General features: G+C 41.2%; 1 protein-coding gene across 1 annotated transcript in view; it reads left to right on the top strand.

The window, feature by feature from the left end:
• NELL1 (neural EGFL like 1) overlaps positions 1–25,301 on the top strand; it is a 298,502-nt gene that overhangs the window by 45,875 nt on the left and 227,326 nt on the right. The window contains exons 5-7 of the mRNA XM_075048228.1: positions 17,202–17,298; positions 22,744–22,816; positions 23,064–23,146. Coding sequence (XP_074904329.1) covers positions 17,202–17,298; positions 22,744–22,816; positions 23,064–23,146 — 253 coding nt within the window. The remainder of the gene's footprint in view (positions 1–17,201; positions 17,299–22,743; positions 22,817–23,063; positions 23,147–25,301) is intronic.

Genomic DNA, 25,301 nt, shown 5'->3' with positions numbered 1-25,301 from the left:
TGGATTTCTTTAAGGGGGTTGCAACATGGCTTCCTTATAGTTATGCACGAATTTGTATAAATGCATTACTCCTTGTTTAGGGCTATGGTAATATGTTAGATGTTTGGAAGGCTATTCTGAGTGATTGATTTGTGAATGCAGTGTTATTAAAGTTAACCTGTATCTGAGAGCGCATTGAAAGTGTTTGCATTGGGAAAAATATCCAGCAGCAACCTAATTTTGCTACAGGATTTGTATTGATACCCAAAGCCAGTCTCTGGCCTCCAAAACCTGCAGTAGATCAGAAAGCATTGGAGATGAAACTTGTAATTTGTAAACAGGTAGTCGAATCTACTTCTATTCTTCTCAGCCTTATCACCCACATTACTCTGATTCGTAAAATTGCTTTGACGTTTGGTACTTGATTGTCTTTTGGGTTCAATTCAAACTTGACTTTGTTTTTCAGACCTGGATAGGTTAGGGAAGAGTACTTGAGAACTGGTAAAAGCCTTTAGCGCTTTTAAGAGTCACCTTTAAAACAGTGTAATTGCCTCTGTTCTAATGAGATGTAATATGGTGGGGGAGGCATACACATCAAAGGAGGTATATTTGCCCAAGTACATGCCCTTTTGAAATCAGCTCCTGCTGCATTTTACTTGTTCCTTTTGGTGCTCCTTCAAGAACAAGGAGTGAGAATTGTAGCCGACTTTGATGCTAGAGCTTGGAGCTGCTGACACAGAAAGATGCATTAGAGTCCAGACTAAAAACCTGTTGGATGTCACCAGACCCTTCTCACTGACTTGGAGAGCTTTGTGCTGGGCCGAGGCAGTAACCTCCAGCCAGGGATACGTCTCAGACAACTGGCATAATAAGCAGCGGGTGCACTTGCTAACGTGCTTTTAACATTCTAGTAAGGTTCTGAAAGCTTCGAAAAATGGAAAGGCTACATTAATTATGAACGTACAACTGATGCACGAGTAAAAGCTGTGCTGAAAGTAACATGGAAATTAAGCGCGCTGCTCTTGGTTTTGTTGTATCTGCAATGCTGAGTCCACTAGTGGCGAACAAATCTTGTTTCAAAGTGTTGGTTATATGTAGGATCTGTGCTCCCCTACTCTAGGGAGAAGGGGGTTGTCAGGGGCTTTCTGGCGAGTGTTTAGGTTGAGCTAGAGCAACTTTGTCGTTGTCAGAGGGTCCTTAAAAAACCCATGGCACCAAAGGGTTAATATATAACGAAATAAACTCTGCCACGTACCTTCCCAGGTTGGCCTCTTAGGGGAGCAGAGGTAAAGGATCCCGCTGTTCGTACCTGCGTTGTCAGGAGATTTGCAACCCCAGGAGACTGTCATAGTCCCGTAAGAGCTGGCGTTTGTCTTCTCTTCGCTGGCTCTTTGTTTCAGTTGTACAGTCTGTGGTGATGTTGCCTGTGGTACCTGACTGTCCGCTGCAATGCTTGCCTCCTACAACAGTAACAACACGGAAAAATGTTACATTTAATAGTGTTAAGAGAAGAGTGAGGGAATAGCATGGAGCCTACAATTTGAGAGGTGGTGGGTACTGTATGAAAATGTATTTATTGACAATTTATTTCAGAAATACAAATTCCAGATTGTTCTCAGTGTGTCTAATTAATCTGAGGAGGTAAGCTTGAAAGGTGCTTGCTTTATATTTCTATTGTTTTAGTTCTCATCAGCTGTATTGCTACAAAGGTACTCGCCTGTGCAGACAGTATCAGTATTCCTTTACTTGAACTCTGTCTGCAGGCGTAAAAGGGAGAAAGGCACTTAGCTGCAAAAATTAATGCTTTCCAGTGAAAATATGTGCTGGAGTGCCTTTTACTATGAATACAGCCTGTGGTTTCGATGGATACTCTTAGCTGTTTGATGGAGGGGGGTGGTAAGAGCATAGGAGGATAGATTATAAAACTGGAGCAGGAAGTAGTCTCCAACTGAAAAAACATGTTGTCTGCTTCTTTTATGTTTCTGCTGATAGAACAGCACATTAGGGAATAAAAAATGCATGAGCAGTGAGAACTTTTTAATTGGAAAAATAAATAAATTAAAGCAACGTAATCCAAATATGGGAATCCGAGACCTCTGAGTTCTTATAAATAAGATATTCTGGCTGCCAACATGAGGTTTTCAACTTATCTAAACAAAGTCCTATCACTTTAATTCAAATGTAATAAATTTAAAGAAGGTTAAGGGATGGGTTTAAAAGAGGGATTCACTGCTTTACTTACTGTAAACCACTTTCTCTTCAGAGAGAAGATGGCATGGTGGCAGTGTTATGCAGCTAGGTAATTTACTCCCAACATTTGAATATGCTTTTGTGACCCAGATTGCTTCTCTGCTCTTTAAGCTGTAAGCAGAAGCTGTCAGAGAATCGGTTACTCAGGTAGAGTGCTTTAATTGTGCATTGCAGGCGCATCCCACCTCAGATCTGTGGTACTGTGGATTGGAAGTTAATTTTCACTTACCGATTGTCCCTTTTGTTTGACAGAAAGGCTATACACTTTTTAGCATGAGAGATCTCCAGCTGGCATATGATGTCAGCTGCTCTCAGGCCTGTATCGTTACAGTTATTGCAGTTAAGCTGCAAGGAAATGTTCAGGATACCTTCAGCATTACTTGAGGAAAGAGTTTTTTTGTTTTTTTTTTTTAAAGAAGTTTTTTTAAAAGCCAGGGTTTTTCATTGAACGGATAACGCACCAGCAGAATGGTAGTATGGGTGTGACTGAAGACCGACGATATGTCTTAACCCGGTTCCTAATTATGATGAAAACTTATTTTTTTCATCCTAGTAAAATCGGTTGAACTTTTTTTTGTATACTGCATTGATAGAATTGGGAGAAGGCCGTAACTATTTATAAAAGTGCTGGACAAGTACTATAGAAAACAAATCATAACAATCCGTACCTGTGCCTGCCTGTCTTAGATCCTTTGACCACCCCTAGAAGGCAGCAACCACTTATACAGGTACCGGTACCTGGGGAGCTGTGCTGCTCAGAGCGGAGCCTGTGTCTGCTTTGGTTTCTTTCAGGATTTAATCCAGGTCCTGCTGGTGTCAGCTACTGAAGAGCAGAAGGCAGCCTCTGGAGGTTCGGTTAAGGGCCTTGAATAGGAGCTTGTGGCAGTGCCCGGAGTTTTAGGGACCTGTGGAGCCAGAGTTTTGTAGCTGCAAAGCCCAACTACTGCTGAATGTGGACTTAATGGTGTTTTTTCTTTTTTTCTATTTTAGAACTGGGGACTTGCAGTGCTTTCTGGTGAATTGCAAATGTTGATAGACAGGTTGATGACTTCAACAGGGCAGGAATAATGTGTTACGCTTTAACGCTGGCATCTTGCATTCATTGTATTTGTATGCTATGGGTGTGTCAGAGAGAGAGGATGGATAATGGTAGAGGAAATAATCTTAAATCAAGGCCAGCAAGCCTCAAATGATTTAGTAATTTCCTAAAGTGTGTGAATAGGTATATTATTCCATTCTCAAATACTTTTTACAATATACATTGAGGCTTTTTTTTTCATTGTCAAAGCAATAAAGCCTTAAACTGGGGTGATTACTTACAAGAGCAGCCTCTGAAAATTTCGCCTGCATGGTTTGAAATGTATCTGTATGTTTCTGTGGAATTTTTTCAGGGGAATTCTCCTGTTACTTGGTTCTATTTTCTTTTCATTTGTTGGAGTGCTGATGGGGGTCATACAGACAGAGAGGTGCTCATGGTAATTTGGGAATCAACCAGATAGAGCAAATGTTTTGAGTTTTTTCGTTTCAGATTATAAAAACAATTATCTTGCTCCAGCCAGGCAGATTAACTGCGATCCAAAACATAAATGAACTTTTCCGTTTGAAGTGGTTAGCTAAACTCTGGAGTTTAGAACTGGAAGTCACATAGGGTAATACTGGAGCTGAATTGAAAAACGGTAGTATAATTGTAGTTAAATACTTTTTAAAAAGCACTGGACCTTTGCCAGAGAGCAGCTCGGAACTACTCGGAAGCTGAATTGAGATCTGAGCCTCCATATAGCAAATAGTACAGAGTCTTTCCAAATGATCTGAAACCTCCTGAATGCTGTGGGTTGTGAGAGGGCGACTGGGCAAACAGGACTGAGACTGCTGCAGTCTGTGAAACCAGCCCAGAGTTTTATGAAGTGGTTTAGTACTTGGGGAGTCTTTCTTCGACAGTTTAGAACAGCAGTAATTCCCCAGAGGTAATTATTTTCTAGAAATCCAATCTTGTCAAAATCCTCAAGTTGACTGCAGGGAGGTGGAGACTGTTTGACCGCATTTATTACTACCCAAAACCTGACAGTCCGCACCGTTGCACCGCTTGGTGACAGAGTAAACCGACGACACTTTTAACGCCAGACAGTGGTGCAGGAGCAGTCACATTTGTTCCTCGGGTGTGGGGAGCTGGGGGCATGTGGGGTGCTCAGAGGTGGAAGGTGTCGAGACTTGGAAACGCTGTGAGTGTGGCAGTCGTGGTTCTGGGGTGTTAGGCGGTGGCACGGATCTTGCTGCAGCAGCGGCGTAGTGTCCTCTCTCGCTTTACGTATCATGCAGAGCCACTTGGCATATTTGGAGAGCTCTGTCTGGGCCTCCACTATGTTTGGATGGTCCTGTAGCATGTAAGGGGGGTCAGGTGGGCTCAGTACTCAATGTGGGGACAACTGAGTTTCTGGTTCTGTGCTGTGACGTGAGAGCCGCTTTGCAAATGTGCTGATTGAGAGTATTGCAAAGGCAGTCCAGTCTCACACTTCAGAAGGTGAGATGTTTCGGGGAGTCGAGGAAGTACTCTGTTTCTACACAGATAAGTGTTTAGTGAGCTGGTTGGTGTGTTTTTTGGTTTTGGTGGGGTTTTTCCTTTTTTTCTTTTTTTTGGTCTGTGTTTTTTTTTTTTTTTTTTTTTTAAATACATTAGATATTGGCCACTGCTTCTAGTTTAAATATTTCGATGATATGAAGAACCATTGTTGTGTTCTGTATTACCAATGTAACGATACATTGAAGGAGCAGTAGGGTGAAAGATGGTAGTTTGATCCTCAGCATGGGAGTACAGCAACGTGCAATTTCCAGTCCTGTAAGTTCTTTTAATATCTGAGACCAGCCAGTAATGAAAGAATCATTGAAAGCTGCATTACTTAATTGAGCTGCAATTTTAGTGGCATTCCCTTCAGCATGTCAAAAATGAAAGCAAATAACTAGCACTGTGTCAACTAATGCAACTAGAAGGACTTCCTCAGCCCTAGCTGAATCTTTCCGTGTCACGCCAGACACTTACCTTAACCTCGACTGAAAGATGTGCTGTGCGGTATCCCTGGGGTGAAATCCTAGCCCCAGCGAAGTCTGCGGTGAAAACTCTCATTGACTTCAGCTAAGCCATGCTTTCACCTCCTGAGCGTGTCAGATGTTGTGAGAAATGAGCTCCAAACCTGAGTGCTGTCCCTGGAGAGTGCTTTTCTGTCTGTCTGCCTGGCAGTTTCCATCAAAACTTAATTTTAGAACCAATATAATGGCTTGTTCTGTGTTTACTGTATGTTACGTACACCTCCTCAGTCATGGCCAATTAGTTATTATGGAGAGAGTGCAATGCTATCTTTCAAACCACCAAGGCTAAACCGGGCGGTTGAAAAATACCGTGGGAAAGCGGAGATGTGGGTTGTCGGATGAACCTGCTCTAAGAACTGAGGAACACGGAAAGAGTTGGCCCTCGGTGGGGTTACAGGGACGGTGGCTAATGGGGAGGAGTGGCAGCTCTGGGGAGAGCCGAGTGCCGTTGCCCAGTGCTGAGACGACACTAACGGGAAGGCTCTGGCCGGAGCGTGGCAGCTAAGGCAGGGTGTTAACAAGCAAAGCCTGTGGTCCTCAGCCTGCAGTTACCTTCAGTCATGAAAGGAAGTTGGCTCTGGAATATGGATGAAATTATTTTATGATTATACACAAATCATTTAGTGATGACATGAACCCCTTGATGAGGTGATCCTGTGACAAGATACACTGTAAGGCAATTAACTTCTCAGCATAGGATTTTTTTGAAGGGAGGGAAAGAAGCTGTTTAGTAGAAAAGTTGCTTGTGGCTGGCTTCCTTTGAAATTTATTTTTTATAGCAGTGCAGAAAGGAGTTGGAATCAAAAGCCTGATTCTTCTTGCAGTTCCACCTGTCTTACTGTACTAGGTAAAGCAACTTTGGGGTTGAGAGTAGCATGAGACAGAAAAAAGGAAGGCTGCAACTATTTTGTGAAAAAGGGCTGTTTCTGAGCTGTAAGCTTACTGTGCTTCAGGTTGTGCTGTAATTGCCACTTGTGAAGACCTGTGCGCTACAGATCTCGGGCCGGGGATCGGCATGTCCTTGTGTAAATGCAGGTAGATGTAATAGAAGCAAAGTTTCAGCACTGCCAGTTCTCACTCAACAGAAGTCTTGTGACAAACACCAAGAGTAATCTTAGATTATTATTATTTTTTTTAATCCACCCCATGACAAAATTGAGATGACATAAGCCATGCAACCATGGTTTTACCTCTCTGTTCTGGTAAAATTTTATTTTGGGGTTAATTTTGCTGCTAGACCTGAAGTACCTGTGCTGCTTTGTGCCATTATTATGATGCACATTTTTACCCTCTCGCTTTCTGGTGCAAGATAGGCTTAATTGTTTACTACTTGTTTCAAAGATACTTTAATATAGTTTTTTAAATTGCATATCCATCTCGCTCTAAGGGCTTCTTGTTTAATTTGCGGGAGAAGAACTTTTCTTTTTATAAGTTGAAAGAATTCATTGAATTAATTTCTCCCTCCTGTTTCTAGAACCTGTTTTTAATAGCTCAGTCTTGGTTTACTGATATTTGGCATCTGGGATGTATTCTCAACATTTGCTTCATCTGAGATGGGCTTTTGGTATGATGGTTGGCGTGGTAAAAAATGAGCGTGCTGTGCTTTTAGCTTTCTTGTATAACAGTTTGCTTTATTCAGTATCCTGGTTTAGAACCTGGTTCAAAGCTTGCTGAGGTTAAAGGGTGTCTTTTAGTGACCCTGTGAGTTTTAGTGCTGTCTTCATGTATGAGTGAATTTGTCTCCTTGTCTGTAGTGGATACTTGTGTGCATCATAAAAAAAAAAAAAAAAAAAGCCCCCTACTGCTACATGTTTTATGCTCTGCTATTTGGATAGCAATAGTTGCTCACAGGCAGTAAAAAGATGCCAAAATACCTTTGGTGAGTCAGATATTTATTTGAAAAATGGTATTTGAGCTATGTGGCTCTCAACTCTATATTGAGATGTTTAAAGAGAAGTACCTAAATTCATGTTCATTTATAAGAGTTGTGAGCATTGAATTTTATAAGAAAAGTCTGTGCATGTAAATGACATCTCCCTCAGCACTTAAGAGGAGGTATTCTTTTGACCCAGACACCACCATAAGCACTGCTCTAGCCAAGCAGGCCGAATATGGCAAAAGTTGGCATTTTCACCAGAAACTGGGACAAGTATATTCCGCCTGTGCTTCTGCTTACCTGTAGATTATGTGCAAGTTTTATGGGTAATGCCAGGACCATGAACCGCATGCTGTTTACCGCAGATTTACCAGGTCTAAATGGACTTTCAGGAACACTATTAGAAGTAAAAGGTTGCTGTTGTGGTTTAATGCTGAGATGGGGAAGAGAATCGCAAGGATGAAAGTGAGGCGGGGGGTGAAAGCGAGTTGAGATAAAGACAGTTTGATAGGTAAAGCAAAAGCTGCGTGCACAAGCAAAGCAAAATAAGGAATTCATTCATTACCTCCCATCGGCTGGCAGGTGTTTAGCTGTTTCCAGGAAAACCAGGGCTTTATCTCACGTAACAGTTACTTGGGAAGACAAATGCCATAACTCCAAATGTTCCCCCCTCTTTTTCCTTTCCCCCAGCTTGTAGTGCTGAGCATGACATCGTATGGCATGGGATATCCCGTAGGTCAGCTGTCCTGGCTGTGTCCCTTCCCAGCTTCTTGTGTACCCCCAGCCTAGTCGCGGGCAGGGCAGTCTGAGAAACAGAAAAGGCCTTGACACTCTGCAAGCTAAACATGCTAAAACACGGGTGTGTTATCAGCAGCGTTTTGGTCACGAATCCAAAACACAGCCCCATACCAGCTGCTTTGAAGAAAATCAACTCTCTCCTAGCAAAAAGCAGTACAGTTGCCAGAGTTGAAATGCGCAATAACCATTTGGGTATCAAACTAGCTGGCTTGATGCTGAAAATACTGTGTTTCTGCCCGAAAAATTATGGGTAGTGCATGCGCAGTGAAGTGCAAAGTGCTCTGGATACGTCACATGTAAGATACGGTAGACCTTGTAGTCTATCATAATTTTTTTTTTTTCCCCCACAACTCTTGAAAATCCTAAGCAAATGGCCAAATTTCAATTTCTGCCTAGAGTCTAACTCAAACTATTTTCTGGGTTTCTTGCACTTTCAGGAGTGCTATGCTTGTTACATGAAGATGGGTAAACACTGCAGCCTTGTAGACAGGCTGTTAGCCTATGGCTTAGACACTCTTAAGACTGTTATCATCAGGAACCAATTGTATCTGTTTTGTCATTTGAAAGGAAAGTTAATAATATTGATCTTGTTTGTAAAGGTGTTTGAATTCACCTCAGGATCTCCAGATGAAAGATACCATCCATACAGGTATAGTATTTTGAGAGAGACGGATTTCTGCCTTTCATGTGACTAATGTCATATCATTTAGTGGGTCCAGTCCTCTACTTCAGATCAGTAACAACGATTGGTTTTAGTTTAATGCTCAAGAAATACTGCTAAAATTCATCGATAAGTTTGTAGGAAACTGAAAAGCCTAATGTGTTTTGTAAAGAAAGCCCCACATAGGTAGATAGTATTTCTGTGAATTTACCCTTATTCAGTTTATGTGTGGAGAATAAACCCTGAAACCTGAAAATGAAACACGCTCTTCTAACCGTCTTCACTTGCATTTGTTTAATTTCCTCCTGTTTATTACAGGGTCTGGAAAGTCAATTTGCATTGCTCTGGAATGAAAACAAGAGATTGCTCATAGAGTTGTATATAGATACATTTTTATTTTTAAAATTAGATTTATAGTTGGAATAATTAAACTGAAAAGTAAAGTACGTTCACTTTATCTCTATGATTATACGGGAAAATTGATGGAATCATTTGGGTGCCAGAGTTTGAAGAGAACTTAAAAACTGAGCATGCACTCTTGAGGCTTTTACCTAACATACTATTACTGGACACCTCCTATTTTTTTTCTCCCAGAGCTGACAAATAACTTTTGATTAAATAGTTGGCAGTTACTATTGCGTATTCAAAATTTAATAACAAAAGGCTTCCCTCAAAACCTGAGATTTTAATCTAAATTGCTTTCCTCTGTTAAGTGATTGTGAACTCCTGTACTATGACAGAGGAGACAGCACGAAAAATCAAAATTTCCCTCAGGAAGATTATTTTTCTGAAACAGAACACTGGAAACTGAATGAATAATTCAGTTCAAGTTGCTCCAGAACTGAATGCATGTCAAATAATGCATCTTATCTGTAAACACTATCAAGAAAATCCAATCACATTGGTATTGACACATTTTCATTGGGAAGCATATAGAAAGCGGGTTGAAAGAGAAATATGTAAAGATATCCTAGTATTTATTTTTAAAATCAGTTCTTAATGCCTTTGGAAAAATAGACATAAAGACAAATGCCAATATTGTATCTTAAAGCTAGAGTCTGATAATCATCAGTTTCTTTACGCGGTTGGGGTTCAGAAGGCACGTTGGACAAACTTTTGGAAGCAGCTGGTTATTTTTACACGATGAGCTGCTTTAGCAGGCCTGACATTTGTGATTTTGAATGTACTGAGTTTTTGCAGCCTCAGCTGGAGGTGGTAACAACGGTGAAAGGTGCTCAACACCTCTGCAAATTAGATTAGGAGAAAGACTGATGCAAAACATGGGGGAATCTCCCTCTCTCCTCTGACTTTCTATTACAAAAGTGGAGAGTGCTATTTCAAAGACTCTGCCGTGAACAATGCGTTATTTTGTGTGACTTCTCCATACCCTTCAGTTTATTTTCAGGATCTGAGGATCCAGATGGATGTATACAGGGTAACGAATAGTTGCAAGAGAACGTCAGTTTTGAGGATCAGGTTTTGAATTGCAAAAATCTATTTGATGAGTCACCCTCATGTCAGCAAGGGCTCCTGTGCAGTCATCAGAGAGGCCTTCAGAGAGTGATTAATTTACTGTAAGATGAATCACGCCCTAGAAACCCTTATGTCTCTTCATTAAGTAGGTAGGTCTAGAGGACTAGCTCCACTGTAGGTGTAAACTTCTGAGATATCTAAAATTGGGTGCTATGAATTCAACACCTGGTCGCTACATGGAGATTTATAGCTTCAACAGAGTAAGTATGGCAGCTCTATCAGGAACAAAAAAATGCCTGTTCTTGGATTAATAGAGACCAGGGACTGAGAAATGAGGTTCCTGCCCGTGCCTCAGCCGCAAGAATATTTAGACTGCAGCTATTTGTTTCTTAATTGTACTACTAATAAAATAAATCTTTCTGGTTCATATCTAGCCTGAAAATTTGAGAAGGCACATTCCTCTTTTAGTAACCTGAAAGAATTTGGGAATTTCATGATTTGGTGTGCTACTTTGTACTAACTGTTGGAGTTGTAGTCTATTTTATTGTTCAGAATTTTAGGCAGTTGCATGTCCTCATCAGTCCACGTTGGCTGATGTATTCTAATGAGAACAGACACTAAGTTTATTTTCATGTTTTGCTAAATATTTCAGCTATTTCCAAAATGCTTCTGGCATGGCAAATATTGTATGTAGGAAGTAGAACTGCATCTCCACAAAAGCGGAAATACTGTGCAAGCGTTACCCTTTGCTTGTTGAAGTTGCGTGTAAGAGATCTTCACTGCGAGAGGCAGTTCCATGTCACGTTTTTTCCAGAGGGGATGTGGCCCAGTGCGTGAGGCAGTTAAGCCTTAGTCGTGCCCAGTCTGATGGCTTGGATCTTGGGCAGTGTCCATCCCTCACTCTGTGATGGTGGTTAATTAAGACTGATTAAGTCTTTCTGTGTTTCAGTGTGCACACATGTAAAATGAAGATATTTCCCTGTTTTACCAGAACATTATAAAGATGATAAAAATAATTTTAGATTGAGTGCATAGAAGGGAACTGTCTCCTTGTCCAACAGAGCTTGGTTTCTAGAGGGGTCCTTCCTCTGCACAGAGAAGGATGTCTCTATGTGTATTTGCATGCAAATATTTTAGATACGCTTCCTTTCAGGAATCCACTGATTACCTTATAGATTTTCTGTATATTGTATTCAGTGTGTCACAGACACGTGTTTGGAATGCCTCCTTGAAAAAGGTATTCCTGAGGATTGCATAAGAATACTTAATAAATCAAAGTGTGCAGATAGGCCAGAGGTATAGATACAAACCACAAGGGTATCATGGGTCTTTGCCAATTAACAGGTGTTTTTCTTACTACATTTAGCTAAATGGATCAGTGATTGGCGAATGTGTTCTGAGCATGAACGTTTCAAGAAAGAAGGATTGGTTCAGGGTTGTATTACTCCAGGTTTATGGTTTAGCTTCTTTGAAATATGTCAGCATAAAGTAGGGGCAAATCAAGCTTTCTCTTGGAAAGCGAATGCAGTAATCATAAATCTGAAAGTCTGAAGCATGGAGTAGAGCTTCCATTAACCTAGAGACCTGGGTCTCCTCATGCTGGAGGGGCTATTCAGTCTGCAGTAATTTTAAAGACCACAGTTCCCTGGAGTCCTCTTTTTAAGCATTCCTGTTCTTGTGAGGTGTATTGTGCATTTCTCGGTGTGAGTATCAGAGCCAAATGTATTGGAGACTGATGTCCAAGGAGCTCTAGACCAGCACTTCGTAAACTGGAAGTGTAGTAGATATAATTTAGCTATTCATATGCCAAATACAAAGTATTGGTCAAGCGTGGATAAAGCCATAGAAAGTGACACGTCAGCCCAGAAAATCAAGCAAGGGAATGTGAATGATATGGAAGCTTAATGTAGCTGTAAAAAAAGAAGGATCCTTTTATGTCTATTCAGCAACAGTAGTTTTTCAGCCTAAACCCCACCTCTTTTCTTCCAAAAGAATAAAAGTACACGAAGGGGAGCAGAGCAAGGGTTTTTCCCACTTCACAAGCAATAGTTCTAAGAGGATTTCACCCGTAAGTAGTAACTTTTCACGTTACGCATTGAGATATGTTACAAAACGTTCATGCTTTATGGGTTTGTCTAAGTGTAGAAACCCCTGAAAAATCACCTGAATAATCAGTAATATTTGATAGATTTCTAAGTGACGTGCTTATGTGGGTAATCCTAATGTCTGGGTGAAACCCTGTTCACGACTCCTTATGCAAGTGCCAACGTAATAATTTTGTATGGACAGGGTGTCTTCAATGCCCATGAAGTCTCCTTCTCAAAAACGTGCTCTAGGAGTGCTGCACCATTTACGATGTTCTTGTGACTTAAAACACGAACCTGGCAGCCGGGAGACATGCCCAGTTCCTGGCTTTACTCCAGCTCCCTATCAGTCAGCTCTGCTGGCTATCAGCTGCCAACGTGTGTAGCTGCTGAAGCTCTGTTCACTGATATTTGAAAATGTTTGTTTCCATCTTTATTAAATCCACTGATTGAGAGTTAGTAATGCTATCATGTTTCTTTGCTCATATTAATTCAAAAGCTTCTTCCATGTAGTTCCAGTTTTTCTTTGTGTAGCTGTTTTACCTTTGTGTAGCAGTTTCCAGTCTTGCAGGAAAAGTCCCTTGGGGTTTTTTGCATCGCTCTCCTTTTTTTGTCAGGAGTTGCATGGCTCTTGTCTGTTGTTTTTTTTTTTGTTTGGGAGTGATGGTTGTTGTTGGTTTGTTTTTTTTTTTGTTTTGTTTTTTTTGTTTTTTTAAATTCTTCTTCATTAGAGTAGTAGTATGTGGTGGATCATGATGTTCCTTGTGATTCCCTTTTATTTTTTTTTTTTTTTGACTGTTATGAATTCAGATGTGCTTTTTGACCTTTTCGTTTCCCAAGAGTATAGAGGGGATTATAGGGGTAGTGATAAGCTGTATGTATGCTTTCTGGGGCTTTTTTGCTGATGTTTAACAGCATACAATAATAAAGTAAGCTCACATGGTTCGCAAATCAAATAGTGTCAGCCAAAACATCTTTTTACGTAGGAAGATAAGCAAGGACTGCTACATCTACAACTGCCGTCTGCATTTCATGCCTTCTCTTGAATTCTAAGCCTGTTACTCTGTGGGCAGATCTACAGAGAAGAAAACCAACCAATCTCTTAGACATAAATGGAATAAGGCACAAACCAACCTTTAATTAAGCCCTTAATTTAAGGTAAATACCTGCTTCAGAAATGGAATTAGAGTAGAACAGTAGAGGAATATGGGGAATCCTGAGCATGTGTCTAATGAATGACACTTTCTGAAGAGGAAGGTCATTACAGCCTTTTCCACATAGATTGAAAGTCTTTGTTAAATCATTAGAAAAGACAAGATAAACCACTTTAGCCTGTGTCTGGTTTGTCTTTCTTACCTGCTGTTGTTGAACTGTCATATAATAATGTCACGTAGGTTTTGGTTTTTTTTCTATGTAATTGCAGACAGATGATGTAGAGTTCCTTTATAAACTAGGCCAGGTAAATAAAAATCAAATATTCTTCAATAAGTAGTGTTCTTGAACCTGGTCAGCATTGGGATTTTATCTGTTAGCAGAAATGGAGTTCTTTATGGAATATTGACTAGTCTTTTTACCAGATGAGAAATTTTCCGGTGAGGACATTATTAACCTAAGTCATGAATAAAGATGTGTTATATATCCAAAGAGAAATTCCTAATAAGATAGTGCAATTCAGTGACTGGTTTTCACAAGGAGCATGTCAATTCTTTGTTCTTCATTCAGCGTTTTGCAGCAGTTTTGCATTTGAGTAGATCTTCAATTTTGCATGAGGTATGGCAGAAGTGGTCCACTTACATTTTAAAATATTGATAGAGGTGGTGCATGCAAAATTCTTATAATTCTCAAAAGATGGTTTAAAGGAATATCATCTTGTTTTGCTGTTTGAACAGGTAAAACAGCTCAGCATGGTAATTTTATAGCCAGTAAGAAGTAATTAACTAGTGGAGGCAGACATTTCGTAGAGCTTTGAATGTGTCATGTTGATGAAATGTGATGAATTAGGGCTGATGATAATTATAATAAAATTGAGCAATAAAATCATGAGTATTAGAAGTCTTCTGACTCCTGTACTCACATTTTTAAGATGGAATTTTCATGTAACTGTTTTGTTCTTAGGTTTGAGATTTTTGTTGTTCTTTCTTTTTCAGGAAATAGTAAGTTTGCCTCTAGTTTTTTACATTGCTTTCACTTGGTTTTGACAAATGGTTTCCTCCTTTTCTGGATAAGCAAAAGTGGGTAGAATATATGACTCTTTGTACTTCAACAGAAAAAAACTTTATAGAGTTTTCTTGAAGCTGTTTAATACTGGGAGGTTATTCTAGGCCTCTGCAAATGTATGAATTTTCCAGTAACGCCGTATGGTGGGCTTGACCTTGGCTGGATGCCAGGTGCTCATCAAGCTGCTCTATCACTCCCCATCTTCAACTGGACAGGGGAGGAAAAAAAAATATAAGGAAAGGCTTGTGGGTCGAGATAAGGACAGGGAGAGATCACTTACCAATTACCGTCACGGGCAAACCAGGCTCGACTCAGAGAAATTAATGGGATTTATTACCATTCAATCAGATCAGGGTAATGAGAAATAAGAACAACTCTTAAAACACCTTCCCCTGACCCCTCCCTTCTACCTGGGATCAATCTCACTCCTCATTTTCCCCTACCTCCTCCCCATGAACAGCACAGGTGGACAGGGAATGGGGGTTATGGTCAGTTCATTACATGTTGCCTCTGCTGCTCGCTCTTCCTCACAGTTTTCCCCTGCTCCAGCGTGGGGTCCCTCCCACGGCAGACAGTCCTCCATGAACTTCTCCAACGTGAGTCCTTCCCACGGGCTGCAGTTCTTCACGAACTGCTCCAGCGTGGGTCCCTTCCCCGGGCTGCAGTCCTTCAGGCACAGCCTGCTCCGGTGTGGATCCCCCGTGGGGTCACAAGTCCTGCCAGCAAACCTGCTCCAGCCTGGGCTCCTCTCTCCACGGGGCTGCAGGTCCTGCCAGGAGCCTGCTCCAGCGCGGGCTTCCCGCAGGGTCGCAGCCTCCTTCGGGCATCCCCCTGCTCCGGCGTGGGGTCCTCCCCGGGCTGCAGGTGGAGATCTGCTCCCCAGTGGACCTCCCTGGGCTGCAGGGGGACAGCCTGCCTCACCGTGGTCTTCCCCACGGGCTGCAGGGGAATCTCTGCTCTGGCGCCTGGAGCATCTCCTCCCCTCCTTCTGCACTGACCTGGGGGTCTGCAGGGCTGTTTCACGTATTCTCACTCCTCTCTCCTGGCTGCAGTTGCACAAGGGTTTTCCTCCCCCCTTCTTAAATACATTCTCCCGGAGGCACTACCACCGTTGCTGATGGTCTCAGCCTTGGCCAGCGGCGGGTCCGTCTTGGAGCTGGCTGGCATTGGCTCTGTCGGACACAGGGGAAGCTTCTAGCACCTTCTCACAGAAGCCACCTCTGTGGCCTCTCCCCCCACCCCTCCACCCCAAACCTTGCCATGCAAACCCAATACATGCGGCAACTTACAACACAGAAATCAATGATTACACTGGGTGAGCCTGTGCTAGAAACACTCGGAGTGTAAATGGGAAGATACTGTGCAATGAGTTGTGTTGATTGACATACGTTTTTTTTCTTTGGTGTTCATTTTTCATTTCATTTTAAAGCCATAGCTTTAAAGAAAGAAGAAAAATATTTTCACCCCTTTTAAACTTACAGATAATTTCACCCCTGTAAGCTACAGGTCTCGATGCATTCAGAGTCTTTTCTATTGGCTGTCATGCTGGTGTGATTACACAGCCTGCCTGTGAGCTGGATGGTAATGGAAATATATTTCATCATCTTCCCAATAATCCTTATTAAGCATGCTGTTTTTGTTATGAAGCAGTAAGTTCATGGCTCCCACTGAAGTGACATGCAGTATGAGAATCCAGGGTCAGTAACTTTGGTCTTGAATTTTTTGTATTCTAAAATGATGATATCATTGTTGTAGGGGTCTGAGTTCTTGAAAAAGGAGCTATGGAAACTTCATTACAGCTTTCCTAAAAATAAACAAATAAAAAACCCAAGCAAACCCTTTTGAAACTCCACATACTTATTTTTGTGAATTTAAAATGCTGTGTTACAGCAATTTTTCATGAATTGATTTTAGAAATTTGGTATGTAGATTACTGCATTCATGTGCAAGTTTATGCAGTACATAAAGTTTGCTTATGGACCTCATGTTACTTGTTGTTGTTATTTCATATTGATATTATTTCTAGTTCCTTGAAGAATAACCAAGAAAATGTCCCTATAGTGCTAGGTACCAAACAAATACAAAGAGGTCCTATTCTGTACCAGACCTACCAGTGACATGGGCAAGCTGGATGTGCAGTAGTGGCAGCGCATGTGAGGACCCAGGCCAAGTGAATTCAGTGACAGCAGCAAACAGGGGAGAGTGGCTAAAACAAAAGGTCCAAGGATGAATAACACAAACGCAGAGACAAAAAGGCCATGGGAGTAGTGGTGGAATAAAGTTTCTTTGCGATGTCTATCCAAAATTCTAAACAGTCTGAAAATCCCAAAGGGTTGTTTCTCTGGTTGGATCTTGTGTGTTACTGCCCTTTTTCTCCAGAACAGGTAGGTGAGCCTGAAGGACACCCATAGGCTAGGATGGTCCCGTTTTGTTGTTTTCCCTACTACGGTGGGTTCTGGCATTGTGGTTTTTTTAGCCTAGTGCTGCACAGTTGGACAAGGGGAGTTTCAATTTTATGCAATCTTTGTGTGTTAGTGCTTTTAATAGTTGTTTTCCTCTTTTTTTTTTTTTTTTTTTTTTGCTTTTAAAGTTGTTGTTGTATACCTTCATAACTGTCTAATGATAAATATTGTGTTTAATGAAAAATGTTGTGGGTTGTTTTTTTTGTTTTGTTTTGGTTTTTTTTGTTCTACTTTCCATCTTTTATCATTAACTGATCTTGACTAGCAACTTCTCAGAGGAAAAAGAGGATTCAAGTAATGGCAATGTATTCTCTCTACAGGATTTATGAACGCATCATTGATCCCCCAGAAACTAATCTGACACCTGAAAGCAATTTATGGCTGGGACAGAGAAACAGGAAACATGGCTTCTTTAAGGTAAGCAGATACAAAATGGCACACGAAGACGGAAATTAATAAACAGTCAACCAGATATTTCTGATTAGTTGTCTTACACTCCTGAAAGCTGATTTGTGTGAATTTTAGTAGAAACTGTGGACTTGGGATTTGAGGCACGTCCAACACTTAGAGAAAAGGGTCTCTTCCTGCAAGGTAGAGTACCGTAGTCACCGACTGAAGTGCCCAGTATTTGGGGGTTTTGTTTTGTTTCCTTACTTTAGGTTTCACATACCTGCTTGTGCTCTGCCTAGCCACTCCTGGGGACAGAACGAGACTGTGGAGGCAGCATCAAAGTCTGTCCTTGGCTTTCATCTTTAAACCTTCCCGAAACAACAGCTTTGCTGTGGTCGCTTGGCCAGTTGTGGTCTTAGTTGCTTTTGGAGGCCGTTTCCTCCTCGATTTCACATGCTTGAAAAGCCCTCTCCTGTATGTTTTCTTTCAGCTTTTTTTGGCCCCTGGTGAGACTATGTGATTTTCTGGTCGAGGCTGAATTGCTGAACCAACCAACATACAAAATCCACCAATAAATGAAAACCACCCCCTCCACCTGAAAATGAATTTTTTTACTTTGTAAGCAAGTTACAGAAAAGTTTCTGATATTTCTTCCAGTTTTGGATAACAAGCCACGGTGCAAGTGTTTATCAGTGAAAGGGTCTATAGCGGAGTGATAGGCCAATCTGCCTATCCTCAATATTGGCATGGATTTGTTGCCAAGGTGATTTACCACCCACTCAGTTTCCCTTTGAAGCTGTCAGTTCATAAGACAAGTTTACAAGTTGCTGTTTTTCTGAGGACTTCTCCTCCAAGTCCCCAGATTTCAACAAGCTAGGACAATTATTTTATGCTAAAATTATTTAAGCATAGCAACTAACAGTTTTAACTGTGAAACAGAGGTAAAAGCTAACTTTTTACTTAAATGATGGTCCAAGAGTTGCTCTGAACCTAGAGTACATTTCATCCTCCAGCAGCTGAGCTGTCACTGTGAAGTGAAATTGATAGTATTATTTTATTCTACAGCTGTTGTTTTTTTTACCTCAGCTGCTTCCCATAATTCCACAGATGGTAAACATATGTTTATGGCTACATAGGAAAAAACCGAACTTATATTGGATTCGCCCATCTTAAATTCTTATTTTATGCAGGCAGTCAGAGCCTCAGAACTCTGGGATATTATATGTTTGTAAATTAATATTTCTATGCGTTAACACTTTGGAAACAGCAGGGTAGCTAATGATATGCTAATGAGCTGACAGTTTTTATTGATCATAATGAAAGCCGACAAGTGCCTTACTTTGCTTTATGCATGCTTGAATATTTTACTAACTTCAGGGCAGAAATATAATTGGTTGTATTTTTTTAATCCTGCTTGAGAGTTTCAGAAATCTTACTTTTTTTTATGTTACTCATTGCAAAAACTTGGGATTTTGCCAGTTTGTAAAGAGTACACGTCTCTTTCCATATATTTACATGCTCAGTAGGACCTCCCTTTCTTTTTCAGAGCAATTTGTTTCACTGTTTTAGCATATAAAAAAAAATGGATCTATTTTCCTTAATGTAAACAGAGATCTGCAGGGAAATAAGAGCGTTAAAAAAGAATTAGCATTTTTGTACGTGTGTTGGAGCCGTGATAATCTATGTAACAGAAAGTGCTGGATACTGTTCTATCATCTTCGCTGCGCCAAAAATTTTCTTACTTTAATGATAATTAATTTGTTGTGTCTCTCCGTAAATGAATAGCATTAAAGCACATTTTGGGCCATACTCTCATGCCTATTTTAGATCATAATTCTTCAGTATATCAGAAGAGGAGGGAGGGGATATGATATTCAAAAGTCACGGTGGCCAGTTGCTGCCATTTTTCTTGTTTATGCTTTTGTTCCACATCCTTACTTACAGTGATTATTCCACAAGTAGCCCTGCTGTGTCTGTGGCCTTGCTGGGGAATGAAGTGCTCTATGGCATAATCGAGGGAAGCGAAGTCTCACCCCTTACAACTAGTATCTCTTACTAGTTGTAATTTACCTGCTACAGCCAAGCATTTGGAGTTCAGACAAGACGGAATGGTTTTAGCACAGCAGTGGTGGGAGCAAATGCGGAACAGACTTAAGATAGCTTTGGCTGTGTCCTTTGAAGGGAATCTTATTAATTACTTCCTTCAAAAAATACATGCTGAACCTTCAGGTTTCTTTGTGTGGCTCAAAACCAAGTTTTGTTTTAGGGCTAGAGGTTACCATTATAATCAGATTAGGAAACCAAAGTAAATGCAACTGAAAGGAGGAAGAGGGTGATACCAGACATCCAGGGAACCCTCATTCTAGGATGGATCTGATGGCTGTCAGGATCAGGATTATCTGCAAAATTCATTTTATTGCTGGGGAGAACCCTTCCCCCTAAGGCTCCCTCCAAAGAGCTGCTGCAGAAATGAGCTTATTAATACATTGCTGACTAGGTGATTCATGTCGAAAGATGTTAATTTTCATATCTGCTCTAGCAGGCTCAATTGATCCTGCTGCTGCGCCTGGGGATTGTATAGTAGGTGCTTGAAAACTATGTTGGTATTTTTACTGCACAGCATCATATGTATACGTGGGCCTCTGTAGTCATTTTGGTCGCAGAGTCGTATAGACTAAGGTGAGGTAAATACAGTGCCAAGGGCAGCTGTTGAAGCGCCTGGCATGGGGCGTGCGTGCCCGGTGTAGAGGAGCACAGTGCGGATCTAGTGGAGATCTAGTGGTGTTGACGTAGCACTGCCTAAGCGCAGGGTTTTGGGCACATCTGCCGGTGCCGCTGTGCAGAGCCTTTCGCCAGCGCTGGCTGATGCAACTTGCACAGCTGTGTGGCACGCATTATCTCTGTGGGAGAAGTAGGTTTTAAAGAGGGTGAAAGGCAATGGAGGAAATGAAAACGCAGGAGGGGAGAGCTCATGGAATATACGACCCTTTTCACAGAGTGTGGAGGAGTCCTCTATTTAACAGAGACACGAGAGTGCAATAAACAGGGCTTTTGTATTACGTCCTCACGGGGTGGGCTTGATACTTAACGCTGCAGGCATGAATTTAGGCTTGTAGCTGGTTATCTGCCTGCACAGACGAAGGCTCTTCAAGCTAGTGAGTCCTGATGCTGAACCGAAGCTTTGGTTGTAGTTAGCCAAATGCTTTAATGATAACATAAAGGTAATGTCTGCTTGTGAAGGGAAAAACCGGGAAGATTTTGACCACTGTCATCTCCCTGTCAAGGCCAAATCCTGATGTCCTTTCACAGATTGTGGACTGAAGAACTCCACCCTGTGCCAAAGTGAACCAGGGCCCTGGGCTTCCCCTGGGGAGCTGTGCATGCCTAATTCTCCTTCTGGCTGTGGTCATAGAAAGCTCTCGGCAACCAGGACTTAATGCTGAAGGAGGAATGGTCCAAGTTTGTTCATACGTGTTACAATAATTATGGCTGTAATAAGTGTTTGCCTATAATGAAGTCTTTCTATTAAAAAAATACATCAGCAAAATTTCTGCTCTTTGAAGGTTCACTTCTATATTTGATCGTATTAATTCTGTTTCAGAGGGTTTATAGACTTAGAAGGCATCTCTAGTGGTGTATTGAACTTCGTACGTTTTTCCATGGTAACATGCTTTCATGTAGCCAGAAGTCAAGGCACAAAAATAGTTGTGTTTCCTCTTCAGGTTGTATTTAAATGCAAATCTAGCCAAAGGACAATTGAGCAGTGGGTCTCTGATGCAGCAAACATGTTTGAAGCTCAATATGCACTTTTGAAAAAAAAAAAAAAAAAAAAGGCTGAGGAAAACATCACTTCTGTCTGGATGATGTGCTGTTAGCTGTGTGATATGGTCTGGTAGAACTTCCTAATCTCATTTACTCTTGGTTGAGCTTTTCACTGGAGAGGCTTAAGCATTGAAATATATTTTTGTGCTTCACCTTCTAATTTCTCGCTGATGACTGCTAGCAGAAAGTATGTAAAACGGCTTTCAGGATGTTCCATTTCCAGTGACAGTATTACTTCTCATTATTATGATGGTTTCATTATTCTCATAGATGAAAAGGTTAATAAATGAATATACTTCTGCAAGAAAGTGTGATCTGATTATGTCTATTAATATTTTCAGTTAATATTTGATCATGAAACAGTAAGCAGGAAGCGGTGCTTGCTGATCACCTTCTGCTGTTTTAGCAAATGAACACATAATTTTTAAGTGTTACCTACTGTACTTGCCAGGTTTCAGGGGCGATCTGAGGCCTATATTTTATTTGTGGATAGAGTTCAATGTTTTGAGCAAGTGACACTGTCCTCAGTCTGCAAAATTCACTCTATTGCAATTTAACTGAAAATTAAAACATAGTCTTACAAATCAGTAATTTAATTAGATAATAGCTGCCACAATGATAAATTTCCTTTCACATTAAAGAAATTCTTCTGTGTCTGGAAGGAGCTGGAGCCCTGTCACAACATCTGATTAAGAGTCAGGGAAAGCGCATAAAGCAGCACTAGAAGTCCCTTGTTTTCCCTTGCTCCTCTCCCTTGCTGACCATGACGTTATTAAAGCTAGTGGATCTTGTGGAGTAAGTATGTTACACAGTCAAAGATGGAGCAAGAGCTTTGTAGTGAGCTTAAAAGAGCACACACAGGCTTCAGCATTTTCTAGGCTATTTGCAGGATCTAGGGTTCTTCAGGACCCGGGTGTGCAGGGATACCGGGCAACCCTTTGTGTCTGCTGCTTCCATCGGAGATATCCTTGCAAGTCAGGGACAACAGAAGATGCGGCCAGTGCCGGACCTTTTGGTCCTTCCTCTCTCCCGTCCTGCCCAGTTCAGGTTCTGAGCCTCATACAGCCTGCACTAGCTGGCTTTGTCCTTGGAGTCCTGATTTCTGCCAGTCCTGCACAGGGGATCTTTCCATCTGTCTGGGTTAGAGAGAGGATTTAATGCTAACTGATGGCGTGAATACATGAACTGCCTGTTGAAGTACAAAGCTAGTAGGCTAAACTAAACCAAGCAACTGAAGTGTAGACTCTTACTTACCTCTTGCACTATATACTTCTCTTTTCATAATGTTTCATTTCACAGTCTTATTTTGCTGAATCGCTAAAGAGTATTGCTGTGTTTTCTTTTTGTCTTTCGGAAAAGTGTGTCATAGGCTTGAGTAATCCCATTTTTAAGACACTTAAGCAGCTTATGTTTGGCAATTGCAAAAGACAAAGCAGTATGATTTCTGTGTTTTATGAAAATTAATATCCAAACACACAGGAAGATAGGAGGAGTTGTTACATTTTGTCTATCTTCAGTTCTTTTCCTCACAAGAAGAGTGAGCTGGTCAATTTTTTGCACCCGCTTGAGAAATTACTTGCGAAACAGCTTGTACAGGTCTAAGTGAACGTTTGCAATCAATATTACCAGTTTTCTCTTCTTTTTACAAAGGGTGTTATTCAAGATGTGAAAGTCATCTTTGTACCTAATGGATATATAACGCAGTGTCCTAATCTGAATCGCAGTAAGTAGCATATTTTTTCTTCTCTCTATTTTAGATTTTTTCATACAGATTACATCTTTGTTTTAAAAATAATCTTTTCAGGCTTGTCATTTTTGCATGTGCTGACTTGCAGAAGGCAAAAATTCTGTGTAAACAGATTGCATTTTATGTTCAGATAAATCAAGTCTGATATACTATTGGTTATTTATGGGTTATTGTGTCTTTCCTTCTCTTCCTTTCTGTTTCTTTTTACTCTTCCTTTATTGAGCATGCCCAACCTGCAGTGATTTCTTAAGTCTGGTGCAAGGCATCATGGATTTGCAAGAACTCCTGGCAAAAATGACTGCAAAAGTAGGTACCTAAGCTTCTATGTCAATTGCCTATTTCCTTCTGTGCTAAGACCAACATGAAAGTATTTATTCCTTTTGCAGTTATTCTGCGTTTTCATGGTAGAGCCTTTTTTTTCTTTTTTTTTTTTTCCTCTCCTTCTGCCAGTAGCCCTATCTGCAGCGGACTTACGGATATAGTTTCACGGATGTCACTTAAGCCTTATACGGTTTCTGTTGTCTGCCTTATTATTTGTAAGATAGTGACAAAATGCCCAGGGTCTGATTTTTTGTAAGAAGCCTTAGCATGATTTCCCTTTTCATGCTGAGGGATAAATGCAGAAACAAAGGAGCGAAATCCCTCACAATTTCCTCACCATGTGATGCTGTCAGAGGGGTGTGTGTTTGCCTATGGGAAGTCCTGTGAAGTCTTCAGGACTGGCATAGTCTCCTTCCTGGCAATTGAAATGAGGTCCCAAAATGGAAATGCCTGTGAAGCTGCCGGCTGTGCTGATCTTGACATCACCTTTGATCAGTGGCTTTTAACAGTGTAAAAGTTAAGTTAACCCAGCTCCAGGCGGTGTGTGCTTGGTCTTTTTTTTTTTTCCTTGCTTTCTTCCCTCCCCCGGTTTGGATTGTGTATAGGATGAATACGAAGCTATAGTGGTTTTTTGTTTGGGATTTTGGATATTAGCTTTAGGCTCCGCTCCCACAATAGACAGCCAAGGCCCTTCAGCTAAGGCAGTGGTGAAGTTTTGGGGTAGGAAGCTGTGTTTTTGAGGTGACTGAACCCCTGATGTGTGTTAAAGGGCAATCTGCGAACACTTTTTGAGGTTAATGTTGGTGAACCATCTGGTCAGTGGTAAAAGGCAATTAATTGTGTCATCTGAAACAGCACTTATGCGCTAATTACTTATAGATTTAAGTGTAACTACAGCCAACCTGTAGATGCCTTTAATCTCAGTGTAGTTACTGAACAGGAATTTAAAAAATAAGATTTGCATAGCAGTGCTGCTAGTGTAAAAGAATTATACTTGTTATTGTGCTGCTTTTGAGTGTTCTTTTCCTTCCTAATAGGAAAGGGGAAACTTTGTTTTTACAGAATATGCGCATTATGCTGACAATCTGCTTAGCTGACATGCTTTGGACAGCGAAATGTGAAGCTTTTAGTTCAGTTTGCTGCTTGTACTGTGAAAGAGGGGCAATTATTTTGAGCCCTGCTGGTGGTAAGAGCAAGTTCCAATTATGCACTGTACTGAGTAACTTGCTTTCTGTGCTGTTAATTATATTTTTGCTTGCTAGTACTTTACAAGGGGAAGAAAATAACAGTATTTGTACTGCAAAGACTCTGTGCTTCCATGAAGTGGCACTGGGATAATCCTTCATTGCAAGTTCCTTTTCTGTTATAGCAGTGCACTGACTGTTTTGTTGCAGTTCTTCCAGAAATACTGTTGTCCAGGAAAAATGCATGCAGCAGGAAAGGAAGTTAATTTGGTAGACAAATGCAAGTTAAAACTAGAGGGACTTGAGGGAAGCATTAAGGTTTGTACCTACCTTTTCAGTCCTAGCCACAATAGCCGCAAGTGGTACTAATGTAGATACAAGCATATCGTATGGTGGCAAGGCAAAGAGCAAGGCTTAGAAGGGCTGTGCAGCTGCCTGCAGAGATGCCGTTGAGCAGGGCAGGTGGTCGGAGAACGGCTTGCTAATGTGCATGAGCGATGAACCCCAGATCCTGCTCCCGCACCAAGAGATGCGAAGCATGAACATGGTGTTTTGGAAAAGCGGGCCCCGTGGTTTGATGTCCCGTTGTTGCTTTTAGGTTCCGCTATATCTAGGATTTCAGTTTCTCCCTCAATCTGCATTTGGTTACAGCTGTGTTACGGCATGGAATATTCCGGTGAATGTTTTTTGCAATGAATGCATATGTGCAGTGTATATAACGTAATACTATGAAGACTCAGGCCAGGGCTTGCCAGGGGAGAAAACATCAGGCTACTGGCTTCAGGTTCCAATAATTCGGTAGCAGTGCAAGTTATGCAGTACGTGGGTAGGAGGAGAGAGTACCTGCTTGGTTGGGCTTTACCTCAGGGTCCCATGAGTCTAGTGCTAGCTCAGGATGGGACATGGGGTCTAAATAAGGGGCCCAGCAGAGCGTTGTCGTAGCAGATTGTCGTTGC

Source organism: Buteo buteo, chromosome 16 (genome assembly GCF_964188355.1).
Source record: "Buteo buteo chromosome 16, bButBut1.hap1.1, whole genome shotgun sequence".
NCBI lineage: Eukaryota > Metazoa > Chordata > Aves > Accipitriformes > Accipitridae > Buteo > Buteo buteo.
The sequence above is the reverse complement of the archived record's forward strand: the minus strand, read 5'-3'. Positions and strand labels throughout refer to the sequence as shown.